The sequence below is a fragment of the Musa acuminata genome, chromosome BXJ2-1 (assembly GCF_036884655.1).
Source record: "Musa acuminata AAA Group cultivar baxijiao chromosome BXJ2-1, Cavendish_Baxijiao_AAA, whole genome shotgun sequence".
NCBI classification, from domain to species: Eukaryota; Viridiplantae; Streptophyta; class Magnoliopsida; order Zingiberales; family Musaceae; genus Musa; species Musa acuminata.
In genome coordinates this window covers 39,016,675-39,043,866 of record NC_088338.1, presented here as the reverse complement: position 1 = coordinate 39,043,866, position 27,192 = coordinate 39,016,675, and the positions used below count along the sequence as shown (strand labels likewise).

Below are 27,192 nucleotides of genomic sequence, written 5' to 3'. Positions count from 1 at the left end.
ATCAACGAAAGCTTTGAGTTTGTCTACTTGAAGTGACCTATAGATCTAGGCATGCTTATTTTTTCACTTCAATCACACTATTTTCTCACATTTTGCTTAAAAAGATACTTTAGATGCCTCAAGTATTCTGCAATTAAAATGTTTGTCTTGCTTCTATCTGACAATTTAAGGCACCAATTGTGTTACCAACTTTGTCCACATTACTTTATGTACTTTATTTAGTTGCTTCAATAGCTCATAAACCTTCCTTGTATGCTCTCATTTGCAATAAACACTATGTGATTGACTTAGCATTGCAAGATATGGGTAGCTGCTTCTTTGTGTGCTCTCATTTGCAATAAACACTATGTGATTGACTTAGCATTGCAAGATATGGGTAGCTGCTTCTTTGTGTGCTCTCATTTGCAATAAACACTATGTGATTGACTTAGCATTGCAAGATATGGGTAGCTGCTTCTTTGTGTGCTCTCATTTGCAATAAACACTATGTGATTGACTTAGCATTGCAAGATGTGGGTAGCTGCTTCTTTGTGTGCTCTCATTTGCAATAAACACTATGTGATTGACTTAGCATTGCAAGATGTGGGTTGCTGCTTCTTTGTGTGCTCTCACTTGCAATAATGACTTGGCATTGCAAGATGTGGGTAGCTGCTTCTTTGTGTGCTCTCACTTGCAATAATGACAGCATTGCAAGATGTGGGTAGCTGCTTCTTTGTGTGCTCTCAGACTTAGCATTGCAAGATGTGGGTAGCTGATACAAGATAAACAAACATGATTCGTGTTGGATTCCTGCGCTCTTCTCGTGATTGATAGCAATGTCTTCAAAGAGAAACAGCTCAACCTCCTTTTATCATACCCAGCAATTCATGATATTTTTCTTGTAGAACAAGTCATCTCCTTCGATCTGAGAAAACAATTCTTGTTTCGTTGTGTACAAGCAATCGATCAAGTGGTTTTCTTTCTCATATTAAGAAGGAACACCATCTTCAATTGTAGGTGGAAAACGAAAGCGGGCATCCCAACTTGCACTCTTCCTGATTCCTCGTAAGTCTCCGAGCCCCTCCATCAGCAGCAACCAACGGTCCACATTGATGAGCGTGCATTCACCACCATTTGACTGTTGAATCGACACCATCAATCATTATACTTACGTAGCTTTCACACCACCCTCTCGTCGGAGAGAGGCTCGAATCCGTCTGGTGAGGCCAACCAGCGCAACATCGACGGCGTCATGGAACCCGAGCTCACTTCGGTTCGCCTCCGGGTGGGCGTAGGTCATCCTCGGAATCAGCGCTATCACCGTCTCCCTCATCCTCTCCACCTCGGCTCTCGGGATCCGGGCCAATTCTTCCTCCACCCGGTCCCATCGGTCCCGTTGGAGCAGAACCGACCAGTTCTCAGGTCGGCCTGGCAAATACCACTCGTACTGCGTGTAGGCCGCGTGCTCTGAGAAGAACACCGGGATGCACCCCGCGAGGACCGCGTCGAAGGTGGACCGCCGGGTGAACGACTCGCCGGGCGGCTGCAGGCAGAACTCGGCCCGGCGCATCACGTCGAGGACTCGGTCGGGGTCGCCACACTCGTGCCGAGCCGCTTCGCAATCGACCGGGATGCACCGGCTCGATTTCCAGCACTGGTTCATGATGGTGGACCGAATCGAGCCCTTGTCCTCGTCGGATCGCAGGCCGCCGACGAACGCCGACAGGTGCGTCCGCCTGAACCGACGGAGCTCTGCCTGCCACTCCGCCACCTCCGCCGCGGTGCGCGGGTGGAAGTAGGAGGGGTACGGGATGCCGAACTGGTTGTGGCCCTCCCATGGGTGGCGCTCCACCGTGAGGACCGTCATGTTGGCGACCTCCGGCAGGAGGAGGAGGCGGTTGGTGCCGAGGTCCGGGTAGGCCGGGGAGCGCATGAAGTTCCAGGAGGCGTGGCCGAGGGTGAGGAAGTGGTCGCGGCCGCCGTGGCGGCGGAAGGATGGGAGGGAGGAGAGGTGTGCGGCGAGGTCGACCGCGAGGGCGTCGCCGCGGGTGTGATTCTTCTGCCGGAAGTTGGCGGCGGCATGGAGGCCGGCGTAGAACGGGACGTAGAACAGGAGCGCCGCCTCGGGGTCAGTGGTGCGGCAGGGGTGCCGCTCGGCGCGATGGTGGAACAGCATCTCGGCGGCCAGCGGGTGGGTGGCGTACCACGACGTGCCCACCACATCGTCGGCGCGGAGAGGGAGGCGGAGGAGGGGCCGGCCAAGTCCGCGATGGCCGACGTGGGGGCACACGTCGCAGGAAGCGGGGCGGGCGAGGCAGCGCTGCATGAGGGCGGCGTTGAACCGGGGATGGATGCTGTGTATGTAAAAGGGCGCAATGTCGGGGTGGCAAGCGTCCAGCGAGCGGCTGAGCCGGCAGTGGCGGTGGCCGCCTGCGACGGAGCGCTCGGAGGAAGAGGAGGACTCTGGTGGGAAGGTGAAGAACAAGAGGCGAAGCCACAGGACGTAGCAGAGGACGACAAAGACGACGAAGCGGAAGCGACGGAGGAGAGAAGAAGGCTTGACCTCCCTATAAGAGAAAGAGGAAGAGAAAAGCAAGAAGGATTTCTCCTTGTCTTTGGCCATGGAAGACATTAAGAGGCACAAACGGAAGCTCCTTTTTTGCGTTCAATTGGAGAACGGTCGAGAGAGGAGACGAGGAGCAGCGGAGGCGACGAGCGATGTGTGCTTAGACTTTGCGACGGGGGACAGCACAGGCCAACTTTGGTTTCTTTCTTATAGTGGAGTAGAGGGTGGGCGAAAGCAAAAGGGTTTTGACCCATACGTTCATAAACTAGTTAGTATATGACTTGGTGCTACAGTTGTATAATGACACTGCGCATTTAGGTGAGAGAAGCTTTTCTGGATCTTGTCTCTCCAAAGCAAGTGAGGCTTTGTTCTCGAGACAAGAGTGGGTGGTTAAGCTGTGTGCATTATTAATTGGATAGCCTCGAGGAAGTAGGGCATTAATTTTATTTGGTGTTCTTTGACTTCCTTCCTCTTACTGTTCACCAGATAAAACCTAACCTTTCTGGACACTCAAGGAAGAAATTTATAGATTAATCACTTACTTAAGAAGGAGTGATTTGTTGTGGGAAACAATTTTGAGCCGTGGCCTCGGGGCCGACGCGGCTCGGTTCGGGTCCAAACGACGGGGATCTCCCTGGGGCGTTCCTCGAGCCCGCTGAGGCGATCGGGTGCGGTATCCGATCAGGACGGTGTAGCCGTCTCCTCCGGGCAGGAACTCCTCGCCTACGCGTCCAGAGGGGATCTTCGACTTCGTACCTGCACAAAGGTCGAGCCGAGGCTCTTGGCCCGACCCCTCCGACGATCAAGTTAGCGGATGTGGAGGGGGTTTCAGATGAAGAAGGGTGTTTGTGTGTCTCCTCCTCCCTTTTCTAATGAACGAGAGGGTATTTATAGGGAAGCATACTGCTTCCTGAGCTGCCCGCTTGCAGGGGGCAGGCTGGTAGCGTCTGACTTTGTGTTGGTGTGACGTGAAGAATTGAGCTTTGGCAGGATGTTAATGCGCCTCGATCGACGTTCCGATCTGCATTGACCAGGTGCTGACGTCAGCCGAGTCTTATCATAATTACTATCCTCATCATGATTAATCTTTGCTTGAAACAAAGCCAAAGATTAATCACTCCTCGTTCCTTGTGATGGAACGACAGTTAAATCAAGCGGAAAGATGCATTGCACCATTTGTCATTCCTTGCACATTCCGAGCTCCTGTTTCCATGACCCACCATATGTGTAGTGCAGAACCCATGTCCTCCGTTGAAGTAAGCATCTTATCCCGGATAAGGTTTCTCTCTCGTGTCCTGCTCGGTGGCTGGCTGGCTATTCACTCCGTTCCTCTCTCCCGAAGCAATGTGGCTTCTTGTCGGTATTATGACCTTCTTGTATTCATCACATCCGGCATAAAATGGTCAACCATCCATCCAACACTTCTTCAGTGGCTATTCTTAATGCCAGTTTCAGCTTCAGATCGTTCCTTGCAGTCATAACGACGATAAGACTCGGGTTGACGTCAGCTGCCTCAGATGATACCTCGATTGACCTGATACCACCTGGTCAAACAGATTGGAACACCGACCGAGACACATTAACATCCTGCTCAGGCTCGGTCCTTCACGCTACGCCAACACCGCTGTCATACGTTACCAGGAGTACGATCTTACTCCTTGCAAGCGGGCACATCAGGAAACAATAAGCTTCCCTATAAATACCCTCGTGTTCTAAACGGGAAGGAAAGAAAGGGAGAAAGATTAAAAAAAACCCTCTGCGACTATTTACTAACTTGATCGTCGGAGGGGTCGGGCTGAGCTCTCCCGACCCGACCTGTGTGCAGGTGCGAAGACGGAGGCCTCCCACCAAACGCCCAAGCGAGGAGCCCCCTCCCGGAGGAAACGGTGACCCCTTCGTGATCGGACCACCGCAGTCGGCCTTCTGCAGTCTCAAGGGTCATCCCAAGAAGATCCCCCATCATTCGGACTCGAATCAACCGCGTCGCCCCGAGGCCACGACTTAAAGTTGTTTACACTAACAACTTGTACTGTCAACGTTAAATCAATTGGATAGTTTTGTTATTCAAAGAAAAGATACATAAAAAACACCCTCTGCATCGAAGGATACAAAATTACGAGGAGGAGTCGGCATCACTCTCTGCCACAAAAAAGGTGGATCTATAGCACTAGTAGCATTGCGATTGACCTCTTTGTTAGCGTCACAGATGATACTTGTAAGAATAATATTGTAGAACGGCTTGATGGGGCTCGCAATTGTTTAGCACATCTCAAGCACACTGGATGCATTATTTTCCACCTGCAATCGGAGTTCCTTATTAAGAACCCAACTCCACCATATGGCATTAGAGATCCCGATTAAGAATCCAAGTCCATCATTTGATTCATAGTGTCCCTACCCATCACAATCCAGTCTATACCATCATCCTCTTTCCCAAATGTCAGTTTTCATGGGTTCCTTCAAGCTACCGGTCATTAGCTACTCCCAACAACTATCCTAGTGATGTTTTCGGCTTCACATATATACTACAGCTTTCTCTATCCAATACTGTTCATCATCTTCAGCTTCACATACGGCAGCCACAGTTTCTAACACAAGGTGGGTGGCCATGACAGCATCAACATTAGAAATGGAATCAGAAAGTTTTCTTTGTATGATGCATCTAAACCTCTATTTTTACAGTCGTTAATCCATCATAATCCCAAACTGAATGCTGTCATTATATTTTCTTTAGAGAGGATTGTAATTGTTTGATTGCATGCTAAAGAAATCAACAGATTGTTAGTGTAAACAACCTGTGGCCTCGGGACCGACGCAGCTTGGTTCGGATCCGGATGACACGGATCTCCCTAGGACGTTCCTTCCGACTGCTGAGGTGGCCGATCACGGTGTTCCGATTGGGATGAGGTCGCTATTCCCTCCGGGCAAGAACTTCTCGCCTGCGCATTCGATGGGGACCTTCGGCTTTGCACCTGCACAAAGGTCGGGTCGGAGAGCTCGGCCCGACCCCTCCGACGATCAAGTTAGTGAGTGGTCATGGGAGATTCGCTCTTTTTCGGCCAAGTTTTCTCCCCTCTTTTTTCTCGACGCGCGAGGGTTTTTATAGTGAGAATTACCATTGCACGATGTGCCTGCCCGCAGGGAGCAGGATCGTACCTCTGGTAGCGTCTGACATTGCCATTGGCATGGCGTGAGGGATCGAGCCTGAGCAGGGTGTTAATGCGCATTGGTAGGCGTTTCGGTCCGTTTTGACCGGGTGCCTCATCAGGTCAACAGAGGCGGGAGGTGTCATTCGGGGTAGCTGATGTCACGCGAGTCTTATCGCAATTATTACTCTCATCACATATGTTAAATCTGCGTTAACGAGAAACCATGTTTAGAGGTATTCGCAATCGCATCTGTTGGCTGGTCCTTTGATACATCACACTTCCAGCATCACCTACCCCAACTTATTGAATCCAATGGAAGTTGACTGAAGTAGGGACTTTTCCGGCCATGCTGTGTGCTTGCAGATAGAACCGGGGATCAATAAAACAATAAGATCTCTCTCGGTAAAGGAATTATTTTTCCTTTTCTTTTATTTTTCTATTAATAAGTCAAAAAAAAAGTTAATGAAATAAATGAAAATTCAAAAATAGCGATCATAAGACTTATTTGGTTCAAAAAATTCAATCTCTTTTGGGAAAGAATAATAAAATATAACGAAGAATATTCTCTCTTAAATTAACTACAATTCAAACCCAACATCTTTTTAATATATTATGACATGATTCCATAAGAGATGATGTATATTTTTAATAGTCTAGAAAGCTCTAGAAGAACGTAAAAGTATTTATAAACTTATATGCTAAAACTTGAGGTGCATGAGACATCTATAAAGCAACTAGCCATTAATTTTTTTTGAAAAATATTTTCTAATATAAAGTTTTTATTCTTTTAAGTAATTTACCATTGAGCAATCTATTTTCAATTAAGAAGATAAATAAAGCTGCCCACCCCAACACAGGTTTCATATATGACAATGTTGTGGCATGCAGAACACTGACCACATCCACTCCTCTCTCTTCCTCTCTTCCATCATCGATTGATCTTTTCAGAACATGTGGTGGGCAACAGTGAACAACGACGACATTTACTCTCTCTCTCTCTTCCTTCTCCCATCATTGTTCTTATCAGAACAAGTGGAGGAAGACAATGATTACGCGACACGAAGTTACACCACTGCATTCAGTGTGCAGCAGGTTCAACTCGCAAAACATGTAGTAGAAAGCAGCACTCGGCACGTAGCTACTGCTGAAGCAATGGTTGATGGCGATCTCCATTTCAGAAGCCTTGCAATGTCTCTCTCTCTCTCTCCTTATTGGCTTTATTATAACTTGTAGGGCTCCAGCTGAGCTAAGCCAACACCAGCTATTGGGACTGCCTTTTCTCCTCTCTTTCTCATGGGTTGCAAGCTAACCGGAGAGACTTCATATGAGCTAAATGTTCAGAAACCAAGTTCAGATTCCCCGAGCTTGATTACAACAACTCAAGTACAAGTTTGCAGAGGTCACAAAAGGCAAGACAACTGCAATAATTGCATAACCAAGTGCTATCTATCTTACATTCCTTGGATTGAGGATGTCCTCATTCATGATCGTTACTTCTCAACAGACAGTGCCTTCCATATTTGACGATGATGAAAGTGCCACTGGTTTGCCACTTTCCATTTGTTACATTTTTCTTTCAATAGTTCCAAGAACTACTTAATAGGACTCATCTCAGAAGATCATTCAAAGACTTTTGAGCATGAATGGGGGGAGTCATCCCTTTTAGTCTGAATTAGGAGCATATTATTGAGTGATCTCTTCAAATAGAACTGCTCTCAACCTTGTGATGCATTTAACCTTGCCTTCAGTTGTATATGATATAAGGTGATTACATGTAACCATCCACATCTAACATAGCACAATTTTGGATCATTTTTTATGTCACCATCTATCAAAATATATAATTCTGACCGCTTGTCTCTTCCACCCTTTATCATTTATTTTTCATAAGAAATATTGACAAGGATTCGAGACCATGATGACCATGTGCGATGATGTTGAGGAAGGAGTTTCTTTGAGATCATGTCATGAAGTCTTATGAGAGTCATTTAATATCAAGTTTGTCACCATAATATATATATATATATATATATATATATATATATATATATATATATATATATATATATAAATATAATAAGAAAGCAAGTAATTGGCTACTCATCTGAAATAGAAGCTGTAGAATGTGTTGTTATACAGCAAACAAATATAACAGGATAAGATTCTTTTGTTTATATTATTTGGAACAAAAGACAAAGAATCCAGCCATGACAGAACAGCTTGGATCCGAAACTTCTTCTTCTTCTTCTTCTTCTTTTTATTTTAGTAAACACTGACTAATTATGATTATTATTATTACTAGTAATAATTGAAGTAATATAGTGTTTGTCCAGAAAAGACCTACCCCAATTAATGTTTTCTGGGCATGTAGTATACAGTGGTATACTACATGCCCAGAAAACACCTCCTCCTCATCAAGTAAAATAAGATAATTGATTCACACAGTGATTAATCTTCTACTCGAGGAGAATATGCCTGAAGACCAATGACAGATTCTTTTCTAGAAACAAATACAAAATTATGATCATTGACTTGAACAAAAGACAACCCAAGTCTGTCCTAAATTGCTGGCCATCTCTCTCTCTCTCTCTCTCTCTCTCTCTCTCAATTGATAAACTGTCTGTTCATTAACATATTTTAGAGCTAGAAGATATTGTAATTCTGATGCATTCGACACACCCAAACATTCAATTGTTGCACTTCTTTGCCCACTCTAATAATAACTTGATGCGTCACAAAACTCGGATGTCGTTTATGCTAGTGTATATTTTATATCTTGTTTTAAAATGAGATTCATAGGGTTATGCTGAATAGGCCAAATCGAGACAAGTTGTTTACTCATACATCCGATTGTCATCGAAATCGAAGGATGACTATTGTTCTTGTACAACGTAGATGATCATATTATTTACAATTAAAACTATGATAATATCATTTCATAGTCACGCTTACCACATTGCATGTCTCGCTCTGCTGTCTATCATCAGTTTGGAATCAAGATTGTGGCATATGAGGATTAAACCTCAATATTGCATATTAATCAAAGTCGGGCATATGCATTCTAGTCAGCCAAATTTGTCAAAATAAGCTTGTAATATTTGTTAGCATAATATTAAATTTGAATCGTAATATTCTTCGAATTAAGTATGCTATATCAAATCTTTTTTTTTATTGGCTTTATTCAGTCAAAATCATAGGAAACTGGTCTCTTCAATAAAAACCACAGTTATATATCTTTTTGCTATGACATATGTTTTCATGATGCACCCTTGCGATCGAGACGCAAAATAATTTTTTTTCATATCAAATAAATTTTAATTTAAGCATTAGCATAATTCCATCGAAGCATACCTTAATATAAATCATGTTGGTTAATTACACTCTATAAAAAAAATAAAAATAAAAATAAAAGACCCTATGCATTAGATTAGGAGAAAACATCTCAAAGATTAAAAATTTCTTTTCGGAAAACATATCCGGTGAGGTAGAACTCATGACGCGGAGTTGAAAATTGGTACTAACAAAATCATTCTTGGAATCATGCTTAACTAAGACTCGCCTATGACAAGGGGTACGATTGTTTTGGTCACAATATGATATTCTAAATTAAAATTTTCTCTGTGTAGGTATGGTCAATGAAGGTCGATCAGCACTATTTCAATGAGATTAGGATCTAAGTAGAGGCATTGTAGACGTATTGTGTTAGATCATAGTCATTAAAATTATAAGTCTCTACACTTATTTCCAATAAGTACATTTCTCCTCCTCTTGTGAAGCCAATAAGTCTGCTGATTTCCTTACACATGGAGCCATTCTCATACTACTTGTCAATTATTTTAGAGGTGGCAAGATCGACAACTACCGCCGGTGCTTTCATTAGATTAGACTACCAATCATATATTGTTAGTGGACAGCCACTTGAGAGGGTCTTCCTATCTACTTTGACTTCTATAATATATATCGGCTATGAACTATCTACCTCTGGTCTATTTGTATTTATAGCTTTTGATACCATCCTTTCATTATGGCTACTGTCCTACAGGTAGTACTCATGTACTCATCTTACCTCTTACAAAAAAAAAAATTAGGATCACAATAGAAAAAGAGAGAGGAGAGAGAGAGATATGTTTATACATGAAAGATTTGATTTATTCTTACGTGAGTGAGTTATAGCAAAGGACATATTGACACTCGGTAGTCCACCTACCATTCAAAAGGTTCAGCCATGCAATCAAATAATTAATTGGGGTAGCAGGTATATTATGATGAAAATAATAAAAAATAAGAATAATTATTGAAGAAGCTTGAAGAAGTGAAAAAGCTTAAATATATTAACATGTCCCTCTCCTATTTATAGATTAGAAAGAAGAATTTTTCTCATCAAAATATAGGATTTTCTTCAACAGAATAAAAATATTTTTTTATAATTAAGAAAATCTTATCTTCTGTTATGCCCCCGTAAAATGGTGCTCAAGATATCAATCGATACCAATCTTGGATGATCGATGCAAAGAATGATTTACGAGCGAAAGTCATAAGTAGAGGTAGAGAGAAAGGCGACAGTGACTCACTTTGCATAATATCAATCATGAAGACCAATTATCTATTAGATCGACTTCTAACAAATTGATAGTTGTTAGACAGTATTACATTAATATTAGCTTTGTTTGCATCCTACAAAGAAAAGACACAAAACACATTGATATAAGATAATTTTTGTTGGACGGCTTCCAACATGACATGGCACGATTTCAAAGCTCAAAATTAGATGCATATGTCATAGATTGACATATTATATATTAAGTCAACTAAAAATTATTTACTCGTATGGGAGACTGTGCAAATCACATGTTCCATATTTTCCTCATGAAGGAATTTCCGCATTCTTCAAAATCTAACTAAATCACGAGAGATCGTCGCAGAAATAATAATTCATCTCATGGTTGTTAGATATCAATACAACCCATGAGCTCAAGTTTATAGATTATAGACCAATATTTGGTTAATAGTTTCTTTTATTTTCTAAATATATCATACTGTCCGTTACTCATACTAACTATTTTTTCTTTGAACATTTCATAATATATAAATTTATTTAGGGTAAAAGATTTCCTGGAAAACCCCTCATTTTATATTTTTCCTAATAATACCCTTCTTTTTTCTTAATCTCCAAAATACCTCCCTATATAACATCCTCAATAGCTCTTTTTTTTTTTTTTTCCCTGTGAACCGTCCACAAGGTGAATTAATTCAAGCAATTGGTCCATCGAATCTCGTGGCCTTTGTTATCTCCTTTCCTCCTATCTTCCCACTTCTCCATGGTTCTTACTTTTTCTCCTCATCATCGGTTAGGTTCATGCTTTTTCTCTTCCACGTCTCTTCGTTTCTTCCTCATACTTCGGACATTTATCCTTAAAAGTAATTATTAAGTCAGATTTTGATTGTGAGAGGTGGAAGCTGAATTAGATCAAGCTTAATCCTTTCTTCAAGTTAGCTTCAGCCTCGTTCACTCAATTTGAACTCTATAAAACTATATCGAGGCACTCTTAATAATGCTCCTATAGAACCTATAGAACTCTTTTTATAGTAGGTTCCTAGAGCCATTACTTTCGGATTGTATGTTGCTTATGGGAACATGGTGCGCCAATTTCGAGTATAACTATCTTTGGTCCGTCTCAAGTCCAAGATGGCATAACGTTGTGATGCGATGTAAATTATATGGTGAGGGATGGTTGTGTTGGGTCCAGCCCATATGTGGGCTTGGACAAATTGAGTCAAATTAAAGAAATAGAGAAAGAAAGGACAAAAAGGAGGAAGAGAAAGATTAGTGCGTAGTGAATGTGTGCAGCGTGCGTGTGTGAAGTGTGCGTGCTGCGTGCGGTGGAGTGCAGAGAAAAGAGGAGAGAGAAAGAATGAGAGAAAGATTAGGTTTTTGAGTTTTCTGTTTGATGATCGGTGGCCAAACGTTGTCAGTTTCGGCTCAAATTTTATATGGAGAATCTTTATAGTAAACTTTATAATCCTAACGGTGTTGATCTACAGTTTACTCTCTCTAAGGTACTTTCCTACGATATCCACTCTATGAGATCTAGAATTCTCTATTGAGGAGATCCATCGATATGCTAGATGCAAGATCTATGTTCTTATGTTATTCTGATCCTCTAGTTATTCTAGAGAAGACCTACTGTAAACCTGTTATCATTATTATTGATAATGAAAGTTTGAGGTGGACTACGGTCCCGTGGTTTTTCCCATAGGGTTTTTCACGTTAAAAGATTTGGTCTCATTGTATGATTGATTATTTGCTCTATTGTTTATGTTGTGCTGGTTGATATTTTTATTTAGATATCAAGTTGGTATTTTAATGAGGAACCCATTTTGATATACAAAGAGGGAAAAGAATATTTCGCTTTAATAGGTTTTTTTCCCAACAAGTGGTATTAGAGCAATAGGTTGTTTGGTGCTAGTTTTTCTTGTGTGATTGAAATGGAGCAGTCAGATGGTATGATTAAATTGAACTCATCAAATTATTCCACTTGGAGGCGTCTGATGGAAGATTTGCTATATTGCAAAGATTTGTATAAGCCTATCAAGGTTAAAGATAAACCTTCTACTATGGACGATGAAGAATGGAAAGTTCAACATAGAAAATCTATTACCTATATTAGAAGATGGATGAATATAAACTTGCATGAGCATATTTTAGATGAAACCAGAGCTGATGTTGTTTGGCAAAAGTTAGAAAATCTCTTTGTGAAAAAGATAGTAGGAAATAGAATTTCTCTCCTCAGAAGGCTTGTAAATTTGAAGTATAAAGATGGTGGTAACATTGTTGAGCACATAAGCCTATTTCAGAGTCTTGCAAACAAGTTGGTTGCTATGAAAATGAATATAGATGATAAGATGCAAGGATTATTACTTCTCAGCTCTTTACCAGAAAGTTAGGAAACGTATGTGGTGACTATTTGCAACTCCACGCCAGAGGGAACTCTAACTATAGATATGGTTAAAGACAGTTTGCTAAATGAAGATGCCAAAAGGAAAGAACATGGTGAATCTTCTTCTGGTACATTTGTTACTGAAAAACAAGAAAGACGTGGAAGAAGTCATAGTAGAAATCCACATGGTTATAGAGGAAGATCTAAGTCTAGAAGAGATATCAAATGTTTTCATTGTAACAGGCCAGGTCACATGAAGAAAGAGTGTAGGTTTTGGAAGCGAGAACAGAATGAAATGAAGAAAAATGAGAAAGAGACTAATACAGTTGTTGCTGAAGGTAATATCATTATTGTCTGTGATGAAGGTTGTGTTAGTCTTGTAGCTTAGGACAGTAATTGGGTAATTGACTCTGGTGCTTAATTTTATGTTACTTCTCATGGTGATTTCTTTATATCTTACACTGCTGGTGATTTTGGTAATGTTAGAATGGGAAACAGTGGTACATCTAAGATTGTGGGTATTGGAGATATTTGCTTAGAGACCAGTATTGAGAGAAAATTGATACTCAAAGATGTAAGGCATGTTCCAAATATTCGTCTTAACTTGATATCTATAGGTAGACTTGATGATGAGAGTTTTGCACACTATTTTGGTGAAAGTAAATGGAAACTCACTAAAGGTTCTCTAATTGTGGCAAAAGGAAAGAAGATTAACTCTTTTTATGTCATGGAAGCTAAACTACATAAAGGAGAGATTAATGCAATTCAAAAAGGTAAAAGTATAGATCTTTGGCATAAGAGGCTTGGACATATCAGCGAGAAGAGACTTCAAACTCTTGCTAGAAAGCAGTTCTTACTAGAGTTGCAAGGTACATCTCTTAAATCTTGTGATTATTGCTTTACTGGAAAAACACATAGAGTTGCATTTCATACATATCCATCATTTAGAAGATCAGATGTTATTGATTTAGTTCATACTGATGTTTGTACTATGCAAACTAGAACTCTTGGAGGTGCTCTTTATTTGTTACTTTTATTTATGATCATTCTAGAAAAATGTGGGCTTTTGCTTTGAAATCTAAAGACCAGGTACTCGATGCTTTCAAGGAGTTTCATGTCAGTGTTGAAAGAGAAACTGACAGAAAACTAAAGTGTATTCGATCAGATAATGGTGGCGAGTACAGGGGTCCTTTTGAGAATTATTGCAGGTTCCATGGTATCAGGCTTGAGAAAACAGTTCCTAAAATTCCTCAACAAAACGGTGTGGTAGAAAGGATGAATAGAACCATTGAAGAAAGGATTAGGTGTATGCTTTCCCACGCCAAGTTACCAAAGTCATTTTGGGGGGAGGCTATGAGAACTACAGTTGATTTGATAAATCTTTCTCCATCAGTTCCTCTGAAAGGTGATGTTCCAGAGAGAGTATGGAGAGGAAAAGATATATCTTATAATCACTTAAGAGTCTTTGGGTGTAAAGCATTTGTTCATATTCCCAAAGATGAGAGGTCCAAGCTTGATAGTAAAGCAAAAGCATGTATCTTCTTGGGATATGGTCATGAAGAGTTTGGGTACAGATTATGGGATCCAGTGAACAAGAAGATTATTAGAAGCAGAGATGTTGTGTTTCTTGAGGACCAATTGTTTGATGATAGTGATAATATTGAGAAGCTAGAAACCTCTGTTTATATTCCTTGGAGTTTGGGTCAAATTCCTTCATCTGTAGTTCATGATGATCATGGGGGAGATGAACAAGAAGATAGTAGTGAGAATACCAGTGATGATACACCTACAGTTGATGATGCTGAACCAACTGAATAGACACCTCCACCACCAGTTGAGGTTCCATTGAGAAGATCCACTAGAGAGCGATAACCATCTACCAAATATCCTCCATATGAGTATGTTATGCTTACTGACGGGGGAGAGCCAGAAACTTACTAAGAAGCTATTCTACATGAGAATAAGAATGAGTGAGTTAAAGCCATGCAAGAAGAAATGAGATCCTTGTTTGAGAACCACACCTATGACTTGGTAAAATTGCCTGAAGAGAAGAAAGCTCTCAAGAATAAGTGGGTTTACAAATTGAAGACTGAAAATAATAGCTCACAACAAAGATACAAGACATGACTAGTTGTGAAAGGATTCAGTCAGAAGAAAGGTATTGACTTTGAAGAAATATTTTCTCCGGTTGTGAAAATGTCCTCTATCCGAGTTGTTCTTGGTTTAGCTGCCCGCTTGAATTTAGAAGTTGAGCAACTTGATGTAAAAACAATATTTCTTTATGGTGACTTAGAAGAAGAAATTTACATGGAGCAACCAGAAGGTTTCAAAGTCAAGGGAAAAGAAAATATGGTGTGTAAGCTTAGGAAAAGCTTATATGGACTCAAATAGGCACCTAGACAGTGGTATAAGAAGTTTGATTCCTTTATGATAAGCCAAGGGTATGATAGAACCACATCTGATCATTGTGTGTTTATGAAGAAATTTTCAGATGATTTTATTATTTTACTGCTATATGTTGATGATATACTGATTGTTTGTCATGATGTTAGAAAAATTGGAAAGCTTAAAAGAGAGATGAGTAAGTCTTTTGCCATAAAAGACTTGGGATCGATGAAACAAATACTTGGCACGAAGATTCTTCGTGATAGGAAGAAAAAGAAGATTTGGCTATCTTAGGAGACTTACATTGAAAAGGTTCTTGAAAAATTCAACATGAGTAAAGCCAAAGCAGTTTGTTCTCCACTTGCAGGCCATTTCAAGCTTAGTTCGAAACAATGTCCTACAAGTGAGAAAGAAAAAGAAGAAATGTCCAGAGTGCCTTACTCATCTGCAGTAGGCAGTTTGATGTATGCTATGGTTTGTACTAGGCCAGATATAGCTCATGCAGTTGGAGTTGTCAGCCGATTTCTCTCTAATCTTAGAAAGGAACATTGGGCAACAGTGAAATGGATATTAAGATATTTAAGAGGTACTTCCATGTTTATGTTTTGGCAGTAATGAACCTGTGTTAGAAGGTTATACGGATGCAGACATGGCAGGTGATACTGATTCCAAGAAGTCCACTTCGGGATTCTTGATGACATTTGCAGGAGGAGCAGTCTGTTGGCAGTCTAAGTTACAGAAGTGTGTTGCTCTATCAACCACAGAAGCAGAATACATAGCAATTACTGAAGCCTGCAAGGAAGCTTTATGGATGAAAAAGTTTCTACAGGAATTGGGCTTGAAACAGGAAGGATATATTGTTTACTATGACAGTCAGAGTGCCATTCACCTCTCAAAGAATTCAACATACCATTTTAGATCCAAGCATATTGATATGAGATATCACTGGATTTGTAATGTGCTTGAGATGAAAAAATTACAGTTGGAAAAAGTGCATACTAATGAGAATGGATCAGATATGTTGACAAAATCTTTGCCTAAGGAGAAGCTTGAAGCATGTAGGCGAAGAGTGGGCTTAGTACAGCCCACCATATGAGCTGGAGGGGGAGAATTGTTGGGTCCAGCCCATACGTGGGCTTGGACAAATTGGGCCGTTTGAGCCCAAATCAAAGAAATTAAAGAAACAGAGAGAGAAAGGGCAAAAGGAGGAAGAGAAAGATTAGTGCGCAGTGAATGTGTGCAGTGAGCAACTTGATGTCATTATGAAAGGCCTTAGATCTTACTCTTGATTTTACTAATTTTAAGACTTGTGTGGACTGTATTAAGGGAAAGCAGACCAATAAGTCCAAAAAGGTTGACATAGTAAGATCTAAGGCCTCCACATGGTGATTGTGTAGATTGTGGCAGATTCAATGAGATCATAATGATGATATGAATGACCCTCTGATTGTTCATATCATGCCATGTGTCCCTTCGCAGTTCGAATAGTGCCACGTCGCCTCCTCCCTTCAAGGCGTTTGGGATTTAAATAAAAGCTGAAGAAGTGTCGCCCTTAACCCCTATAAATAGTGGGCTAGTCAACCTTTGCTCCCCATAATTACTTACGTTTTAGAGCTTCTAGGACATTGCATTCTGCTTCTGACTCCCAAGGTCTAAGATGTTAATGTCTTCTTCCTCCTGTAGCAACTTTCTAGATTCATATAGGTCGCTAATCCTATCACCACCTTTGGTGTCAATAGTAGAACTATCTTCCTCAGAGGGAGTTGAGTTAGTCACTCCGATGGATGTTGCCCCCTCAAAAGTCATCTAGTGGTAGGGCTTCGCCACCTATGACAGTCTTTATGACTTGGACTCGATCGAGTTGGCCTCTGACCTATATACCATATAGGAGGTCTACCACATCATGATCGAGTTTGAGCTAATTGGTACTTGATTAGGTGACTGACCCTATGAGTCGCATCACCTATTTCATATATGCACAGATGCACTAGAGGTGGGACTTGGCTTCCCCCTCCACCTATTTTTTTCCAGGCTTTCTACTTTTAAAAGTTCTTACACACCTAAATAACATTGAACTCTTGGTACTTTTTGTTGGAAAACTTGGATAGAGCATCATATGCGTAATGGAAGAACAGAAAAATAAAATCTTAAATTAAAAAAAAAGATTTTATCGTCGTACGAAGATTGGTGCATAAAAACAAAATGCAAAAATCGAAAACTATATGTGTTAAGGTAGATTTGTTATATAGGGAGATCGTATATCTATGTAAAATCTTAGATCTATAGGAGTGGATGAAGAAGGTCAACCATCCTCCTCTCTAGTAGTGATCCACATGGTAGATGCGATGAAGATGCTCCTCAAATCGCTACATGATCTTCCTCTCCACGCGCACTACATGATGAAAGAGGAGCTGGTCCTTCTTGCTGTCCACACACCCCAAACTAGGATTTCAGTTGAGGAGAAGAGGGAGGGAGGAGAATAGGAGGTAGTAGCTAAAAAGGGTATAGCCTATGCCCCTTTTGTTTCCTCCTATTTATAGAGGTCCATATCAACTTAACCCTAATGGATCCTACCATATTGGGTACTAGATCTCCATCCAAATACCCAAGTCTCTTGAATTAGTGGATTTTTACCCAATAATATTTCATTGGCTCTTATTGGATCTTATCCACAAGATCCAATAATTCAAGGGCTTACTGAATATCCAATACGATAGGGGCTCCAACGGATATCTCATATTCGAACCTCTATTTATCACAACACCTACCATATGTGTATGACTTTCTAGGCCCAATATTGAGCTGACTGTGAGTCATATCTATCAAAACTTATTCTGACTTAGTGAATTATCATCTCTTATAATAATTCACTCGAATTATCGACTATGAACATACTAGGCTACTACATCGCAATCCCTAGATGATATAGGGGAATCCAATCCATTGAATCTGTTTGTTCTCAATTACTATGTATCTATAGTTCCTCATCCATCTAATATCCCAAAGATCATATATTGGGCATTATGTTGTCAAGCCCATACGGAATCTACTTGAGTCTCGCTCTAATTGGATTCTCTCGGAGAACTCTTTCTCTCTCAATTTGAATGACCATAGCTAGGGATTTACTTGAGTAAGAACACATATGATATTTCTCTCATAACACCGAGAGTGGATGATCATCTATTGATACTCAATTACCCTCGTAAAGTTGGCTACCACTCTCGATAACCGGTTGTGCTATATCCGAAACCTCCATACCTATAAGTCCGGTATCAAAGAGCGAAGTACTCATATAGGGCATCTTTGATATCTCAATCTAAAGATCAGACACACAAACTAAGCATTCTTAGTGCCGACTCGTTCCTAACACCCTATTCCTCAGAATCCACCAATCTCTCAACAAAAACCTTTCTCCCTCTAAAGTCCAAGGACTCTCATCTCTCCTTCTATAAGCCTAAGGATCAAGATTAGAACTCAATCAATCCTCTTGGTGATCTAGAAAGAGGATACACTTGGAAAAAGGCTAGACTACAAGGGTAACATCTAAATCCTCCTCTTATTTTTAATCTATTAATTAATCTTATCCTTTTTGTTGGGTAATACATATTGTAGTCTTTATGGCACCTAGAAGATCCTTAAGGGACAAAGGAAAGAGGAGAATAGATGAAACCTATGACATCACTCTTTTCGACTCCTATGAACATACTCTTAGATATTCAAACTTCGAATCTAGGGTTGTCCAAAAGTATGTAGATTTAGAAGATTTGGGTGATTTAGATATAATTCAATGATTCTTTAACTTAAATGTCCTTCAAAATTTTCAAATTAGTAAATCTATCTACCCTAGACTAGTTAAATTGTTCTATAATAATTTACATGCAGATGAACATGATAGGATATCTACTTATCTTCTAAGGCATCATATACCTATTACAGATGACATAATTTGTAACCTTATAAGAATTACTAGAAAAAGATGAGATTGCTATTTTAGAGGACAACCATTTTCGAGGTTATATATTCTGAGGCTATTGGCAACATTTTTGGGAAACCCTAACTTATCTATTGTTCCAAAGAGTTATGAGCATTTGTTACCATTTAACATAAAATTACTTCATCATATCATGATTAGTATTTACTTTCTAAATAATACCATCTTGATAAAGTAAATACTCTGGAAATAGGCACTATATATTAAATTATGACAAGACTTAATAATTGCTTTGGATATCTAATACTTCAAAATATAATTGGTATATCTGAGAAGAATATGATGCTTCTATTTGGTGGCTTGATTATTAGACTATCATATGCACACGATATAGCTATCACACTAGATGAAGAAATCATAAAACTAGATAGATTTAATATCATTAATAGAAACCTATTAAGAAGATTGAGGTGCACTATAATAAATAGAATTTGGATTAGATTACCTAGAAGAACTTATCCTCCTCCACCTAAGCCTGAACCAGAAATACCTATACATAGGGGCAGTCCTTCTCCTTTTACTAGTCCCTTTGAGGTGAGATCTCCAATGGATCCAGTACCTTCTTCATCTTCTAATTCTATAATAGCCCGACTGGATTGTATTAAGCTTCGTCAAGACCATATTTTGTCTGAGATGCAATAGATTCATAAACAACTTGATACTTTTGATGCATATTTTCATACTTTGTTTAGATATTTTGGACTATCACCATCCAAGTAGCTTGTATATTTCTCATTTTTGTTGATGACAAAGAGAGAGAGAAAAAGTCTTTACTTTTTGATGATATGGTAATTGTGTATGTCAAACAAAGAAGATTATGATATTTTAATCTATGATGATGATGATGCATATGATTTGTGTCGTGATTATTATGATATTTTTAATTAAAATTATGCATATGTTTTATGCAATGATTATTTTGATATTTTAACTAAAATTATGCATATGATTTTTGTAATGATTACTATTGAAAATCACTATAATTTATGATTAAAATTGTTTCGACTTGAATTGAAATACTAACACTAAAAGGTTATTATTTTTTAAATTTGAGTTCATTATATTTCAAAATAATATATAGATAGAGGGAGCCTGATTAAAATTCCATTATCAATTGATTGTTATCATAAAAAAGGGGGAGTTTGTTGAATATCAGATTTTGATGATAAAATCAATCGATGAGTTAATGGACTGATATGTTTTTGAGATAAGTGACGTAAGAAATACATCGATCAATGAGTCGAACCATCAAGGGTCAATTGTCAAAGCAGGAGAATCAAACATTATGTCGAGAAAAGTATCATGTCGAAAATTAGACGTTGAGCTGGAGGATTGGTTGACTTGTCAAAGAATGGACTTTATGCTATAAATTTGGGCATCATGCCAAAAAGATTACATATTGCGCTAAAAGATTAGATGTAGTGGGAAAGTTGACACGCCGATAGATCGGGTGATATGCTAAAGGAAAGAATAATAAGCTAGAGGTTCGAGCGAAGTGCTGAAATATCAGATGATATGCCAGAATGGCACACAACATGCTGAAAGCTTCGTAATTATGTCGGATATGTGGTTGGATTATTAAAGTCTTATTCGAGATCTTTTGGGTCAAATTGAGTTGTTATTAAGCCAAAACTATACTAACTTATCAAGAAACTAATGTGCTTAGACCTGGGCCAAATTGGGCCTGTTAAAAAGCCAAAATAGTGGTCTTAAGCAAGCCTGGGTGGTGGTACTATTAAGCCCAAGTAATGGTACTGTCTGAGTAAACCGACAAGCACAAATAGGGCTTGTCAGCATTGTCAATGGTGGTACCACCTATGTAGGTGGTGGTATCGCCTAGGGTGGCAATGGTACCACTCAGAATTCAAAATTTTGATGGTGGTACCGCCCAAAAGTTCAAAATTGCAATGTTGAAAGTACGGCGGTAGTATCACTAGGTGTTAACGGTAGCACCGCTTGTACACGAAAATTTTTTGAGATTTAAAATTTTTGACTATTTTGAAGCCTTTTGGGGTCTATAAATACCCCTTTAAGACTTGGATGATGGAGCATCAATTTTGGAGTTTGTGAAGAGTTGTAGCTCTCTCTTTGAGCATTGTTTGAGTCTCTTCCCCCTTCTTGAGTTTAGAGGTAATTCTAAGTTGTGGGAGGTGAGAGATCTTATAAAAAAGTGAGTATGAAAGTTTTCTCCTAAACCTACTAAAAGAAGAAAAGCTACAACAAGGGTAGCTAATCTTCGCCCAATAAGAAAAAAGATCGATAATAAAAGCCAATTGCCTCGAGGGAAAAGGAATCAGGAATGGACATAGGACGGGGAGACTGAACCACTGTAAAATAGTTGCATTCTTTCTCTTGCTTTTCATTTGTTATTGCTTACTCATTTACTTTACTTGCAACCCTTACTTGTATTTTTGGTTAATTATATTTCTAATATAGATTTATCGATCGAACTTTAAAATCAGATAAAAAATTACTATAGCACTAATTCAGCCCCCTTTCTTAGTGCCATTATGATTCTAATAGATGACAGTCCATAGATAATAGGATATGTCAAACTTATTGAGTTCCACCTATCATTTAAGGAGTGTACCGATAGTGTCCAAATTTGAGAGAATCTATGGCTTTGGTTGGTTTGTCAATACAAGAATGTGGTGAGCTTGGAAATATGATTGAAGCTTCCTAGTTAGCTTCTTGAATTTAGGATATTGAGTTTCTATATCTTAAAGCACATGGTTGGTGTAATACACCGATCTTTGGATTCGAGTCTCCTCTTTGATTAGCACCAAACTCATAGTTGTCGATGTTATTGATAGGTAGAGATACAATGACTTTGACGGTTCCTTGCTATGGACCATGAAATTGAGGAACATACAAGAGCCAATGCCTAACATGCACTTTGAGTGATTTAGCCGCATTTGGAACCTCTTAATTGTTGCAAATGTCTCTCCTAGATTGGCCAAGTGGGTGTCCACGGTCTAACCCATCACCAACATATCATCCATGTATACTGGAATATTTTGTTGACCATTCATTAGTAGGTAGCTCTAGCATTCTTAAGTTCGAAGGGCATCACTTTATAGTAATTAATATAGACTCTTGTCGATGATAAATGATGTGCACACTTTATCTTCTCGTATCATTTTTATCTGGTTGCATCCGAAGAATACATCCATCAAAGTTAATGATTCATGGTTAGAGGTGAAGTTAACTAATTGTTAAGATTAGTATAATCGACACACATGTCATTTTTCATTATTTTTCTTTACAATAATTGCATTAGTGAGTCACTTGGGATAATGAATCTCACGAATAATTTACTCACTTCTTGTATTACTAGTGTGGATTTGAATTGAACTTTCGTATGCCTTAATTAATCCTGGGCATGTTGCTTGGTGACCAAGCAAACACTTCAAAATTCATGCATAAGAAGTTGACCAACATAGTTTTCTTTTCATCTAATAATGTCGACCCAATCTTGATAATTTGGTTTGGTCTATATGGATCTAATGGGATTCATCCAAAGGCTCCGCTGCCTCTAGATGGGGTTGTCTCCCATGGGTCTATTCATTGGACCGATAGTGTCACCTTCTTTGGTAGAGTAACCAATAGCACTACCTTGATTTCCTTGGGTCACTTCTTAGCTCACTGATCCTTGACTAGGATAGTGATGGTGGTAAGTGTAGATAGTGCAGGTTATTAGGGAGGAAGTGGTTGGTGGTTGTCAAAGAGTAGATGATTAGGAATTTGAAAAGTGAGAGGGGTTGGTCTTGAAAGTATCGGGATTAGGGGGTTCAGCACAATATCATTTGACACTATTGGATTCAATCCATTCGGGTCCTTCAGGTTTGGTTGAGATAGTCTAGCAAAGCTTTCTTGAGATATTTGGATTCAACCCATTTAACATATCTTGAGATATGTTAATCAATAGTCAAATTTTGGTTGTTTAAGGTTGAATAAAGTCAATTATCATCGACTCGATTTGAACCCTACAAAATTACATCAGAGTCCTCTTGATAATGTTTCTTTAATGCTTAAATTAGTAAGCTAGACAGATAGATTGAATTTATTCTAAGTTCAGATTGTATGTTGAGATGTCCTTGTGGAATATCTTTTATAGTGGGTTATCAAAGTCGTTATCTCTGGATGATATGTTGCTCGTGGGAACATGGTGCACCAATCTTGGGTATAACTATCATTGATCTGCATCGAGTTCGGGATGACATAATGTTCTGACATATGTAGATCACATGGTAGGGGTTGATTGATTGGTGGGACAAGACAAAGCCACCACATAGTGGCTACCCAATGTCAACGGGCTAGCCACCTGACTTCGAGGTGTCAATCATGTATCGATCACTCGATACAAAGGTGTCAATCACTTAGTACCGATGTTGTCGGGGTATCGACTACTTAACATTGAGGTGTCACCCACATGTCTATCACCTAGTACTAAGATGTCAGTCACTCGATACTTGGATATTTAACTAATATCGAGATATTGACCATTTGATGTCAACATGTTAATCGTATAACGTCGAGATGTTTATCATATCATTTTGTCTATAACAGTTATGTTTCTCCGTTTTTACCTTTTACCTTATTTTTATTTTATTGTATGTTTTCCTTGACTTTTTGTAAATTGGTTTTGAAGTAAATAAAATTTTTCTGCGGCATCTTGTGTCGAACTTCCCACTCCCCCTTCCACATTGGCACTTGTGTCGTATGATTCCATCAGAATATACTTCCGTCAATGTACATTTTCATCACTATTTGTTTCTACTTTTTTTTTTTTCATTACATACAAACTCAACATATATGAAATTTAAAATTTCAATTGATATGAACATAATTTACAATGGGGACTGAGCTTAAATATAGATTTAGGCATTGCATGTAAGGAACATGACAAACATGTTAATCATCAATGGTAAAAAAAGTTTTACAGATTTTAACATAAACAATCAAACATTCAATCATAAACATCACATGCATGACCTTAGATGATTTAGAGTTACAATATCTTTGAACATGTTACATTATTTTTATTTTGTTAAATAAAATATATAATAACTCACCAGCTTGTTTTGATCTTTTGCATTATATGTAAACTCAAGAAATACAAAACTTGGAATATCAATTGATATGTGGACAAACTTAGATTTAACATTTCATGCAGGAGAATGTGACAAACAACATGCTAATTATCAATAATAAATGGAAAACCAGGAGATTTAAGGTGATAAAAAGTTAGTCACAGTTTAAATGGTTACAATATTTTTGTTCACTTGTAAAGGAAAATATTCAAAACATTGTAACTCACTACTTGCAGACTTTCTTGTTCAATTACAAAAAAAAAAAAAAAAAACATGGTAACTGTGTTTTAAAATATTATAAATGGCTACTCTCAAACTCATTCTATTCCATATAAAATCAAGATATATGAAACTTGAAATGAGGAATGGGCACAAACTTGAATTTATGTATTGCATGCAGAGGAATTTGACAAACAACATGCTAATTATCAATAATAATTGAAGCTCTCTTTATCTTATAGCATAAACAACCAAATATATAATCGTAAATATCACAAACACAACCAAATTTTTTGTTCACTTACACCAAAAAAAAAAAAAACTATAGATATGTTAAAAAATAATATAATTAACTACTCACACACTTGTTTCAATTATCTATTGCATACAAACTCTAAATATAGGAAGCTTGGAACTTTAGTTGATATAGACATGATTTGCAATTAGAAGTGGGCACAAACTTAGATTAACGTATTTAATGTAGGGAATGTGACAAACAATATGTTAATAATCGATAATAAATAAAAAAAATCACATATTATAACATAAATAACCAAGTATTCAATTATAAACATTACATGCATAGCCCAAGCAGAAATATTATAGTGTTTTTATTGTCATACAAAGACAATATAACTCATGCATGTTTATATTTTACCATTACATACAAGTCCAAAATATATAAAGCAAACTTGTAAGTTTGATTTATATAAATATATTTGGAATTTGGAGTCAGCACAAATTTAGAATTAGGCATTATTATATGTAGGCGAATATGATAAAGTTAATTATCAGTAATAAATAAAAAAATTATATATATAATCAAACATTCAATCGTAAACGTTATATCAGGTGTAGCAGGAGACAATTTAAAGTGATAGGAAGTAAATTAGTGTTTCTGAATGAGATTATAATAATTCTTTTGTTCACTTATAGAAAATACTATGACTGTTAAAAAATATGGCAAATGACTACTCATACACTTGTTAGAATATTCCATTAAATAAAAATTCAAAATATACTAAAGTTGGAATTTCGATTTGTAATGAGGAAGGGGGAGAAACTTAGATTTAGACATTTCAAGTGATTGCAAGTTATTTTTTACAGTGATTATTCAGTTATCCGAACAAAAATAATACATAAAAATAATATAGAAACAAAAAATTTAATTTATTATATAAAAATAGTAGGCACAAAATGTGTTTTCCAACGGAAAAAGATGTTTTATAACAAAATTATATATATTTTTTTAGATATATTACTTTATCTAATGTAAAAGACATAAATATCGATAAATGATGAATTAAAATATAACATTACAAAAGAACACAGAGAGAATGGAAAAAAAAATTATTTGCATGAGTTTCATGCACACAAATGAATCTCTTCTTCAAATTTCATAAAAATCTTGTTCAAAAGTTAACACACAAGGAGAGAAAATTTCATACCAAAGTGGAAGAGTAGAAATGGGTTGCTCGATTTGAATGTGAGAGAAAAAAATATATTATTTTTTTGTGTTAAAATCTAAAATAAGGTTTAGACCAATCAATAGGAATGAATGATTACAACCGATTCAAATCAATAACCTTTGGATCAGTCCATACCAAAAGAGCGGCAGCTAATATACCAAAATAATCATTGCTCATGACCACCTCAATGTATTGAAAGCCCAGCAACCAAAACTTGATGCCTAAGATTGATTAAAAACCAACAATCACCTTAAAAGAGAATCAATAACTTTGATGACGAGGAAAAAAACATCCTCAAATCTAAAACGCGTCCCTTTTTCATCGACAATTAATACTAAAATCATCTCTTAGATCCCAAGGGAAGTGGAACATACAATCTCGGTTGGGAGAAGAGAAATTACCTGTGATCAGACTCAACAATAAATAAATGTAGGCCTTTTGCTCCAAGTTGCCTAAACTCGAGGTTAATAATGTTTATTTAATAGTAATTAACATCACAGCAAGATTAAATAATACATCAGTGAAAAATAAGGTAATAAATAAATAAATAAATAAAACGAAGATGCGATACGGACCTTAGAGGCTGCATGCATTTCCTGGATTTTGTAATCCTATTTATCTCAAAAACAATTATTATATAAAGGAGTAACGATCTCTCCGTCTAGCCCACCGTCCCATCTGCATCGACTTGGGGGATCTGGGCGCTCGTAGTGTGTGACACCGTCTCCGTTGGGGGAGGTGACTCGGTAATTTCTGGGGAACCACTTGGGCTGTTCACCGACTCTACGACCGGAGGGGTGCCGTCTGATTCATCAACTTGCTCTGCAATCGGAGGGGTGCCATCTGATTCATCAACTTGCTCTGCAGTCGGAGGGGTGCCATCCGATTGATCAACCGGTGGAGGTGCTTCCAATGCTAGCAGTTTATCTCGGGTGCCATCCGATTGATCAACTGGTGGAGGTGCTTCCAATGCTAGCGGTTTATCATCCGATCGATCAACTGGTGGAGGCGCTTCCAACATAAGCGGCTTCACTGTTTGAGAGTTTGACGTGTCGGGCGTGGTAGTAGGGTCGCTCTGGATTGGAGCAGGTGGAGGAGTCTGTGCTGCTGCGGAGGGACCCTGCAAAGCCGTGGCAGAAGTAGTGGCAGTAGCGGCCGGCTTTTTACCAATCGTGATGGGAGGAGCCGAAAGAGATGCCATCCCAGGAGGAAGTATTTCTATGGGAGGCTTCTTGCCGGCTTCTGCTAGGCTCGTAAACTTTGGTTCCTCGAGTGAAGCCAAAAATGCTGCAGCAGCATCAGTTTTAACAACGGGCGTGTGATCGAGTTCCTTCTGTAGCATCTTGTTCCAGGCCTGGACCAAGTTCCTCATTGTCGGGCGACCATGGGCCTAGGAGAACCAA

At 38.7% G+C, this 27,192-nt stretch overlaps 2 protein-coding genes across 2 annotated transcripts in view; both read right to left on the bottom strand.

Annotated features, from left to right (window-relative positions):
- Window positions 1-830: 830 nt before the first annotated feature.
- On the bottom strand, window positions 831-2,847 carry LOC135598270 (probable xyloglucan galactosyltransferase GT17). Its single transcript, XM_065091803.1, has one exon. It carries the CDS (start codon window positions 2,609-2,611, stop codon window positions 1,148-1,150), a length of 1,464 nt encoding a protein of 487 aa, XP_064947875.1. The 5' UTR covers window positions 2,612-2,847; the 3' UTR covers window positions 831-1,147.
- Window positions 2,848-26,227: 23,380 nt separating this feature from the next.
- The window catches only part of LOC104000536 (uncharacterized), a 58,076-nt gene continuing 57,111 nt past the window's right edge, over window positions 26,228-27,192 (bottom strand). Inside the window, exon 21 of the mRNA XM_018824350.2 lies at window positions 26,228-27,179. Within this exon, the coding sequence (XP_018679895.2) occupies window positions 26,451-27,179 (729 nt within the window). The 3' untranslated portion in view covers window positions 26,228-26,450. The remainder of the gene's footprint in view (window positions 27,180-27,192) is intronic.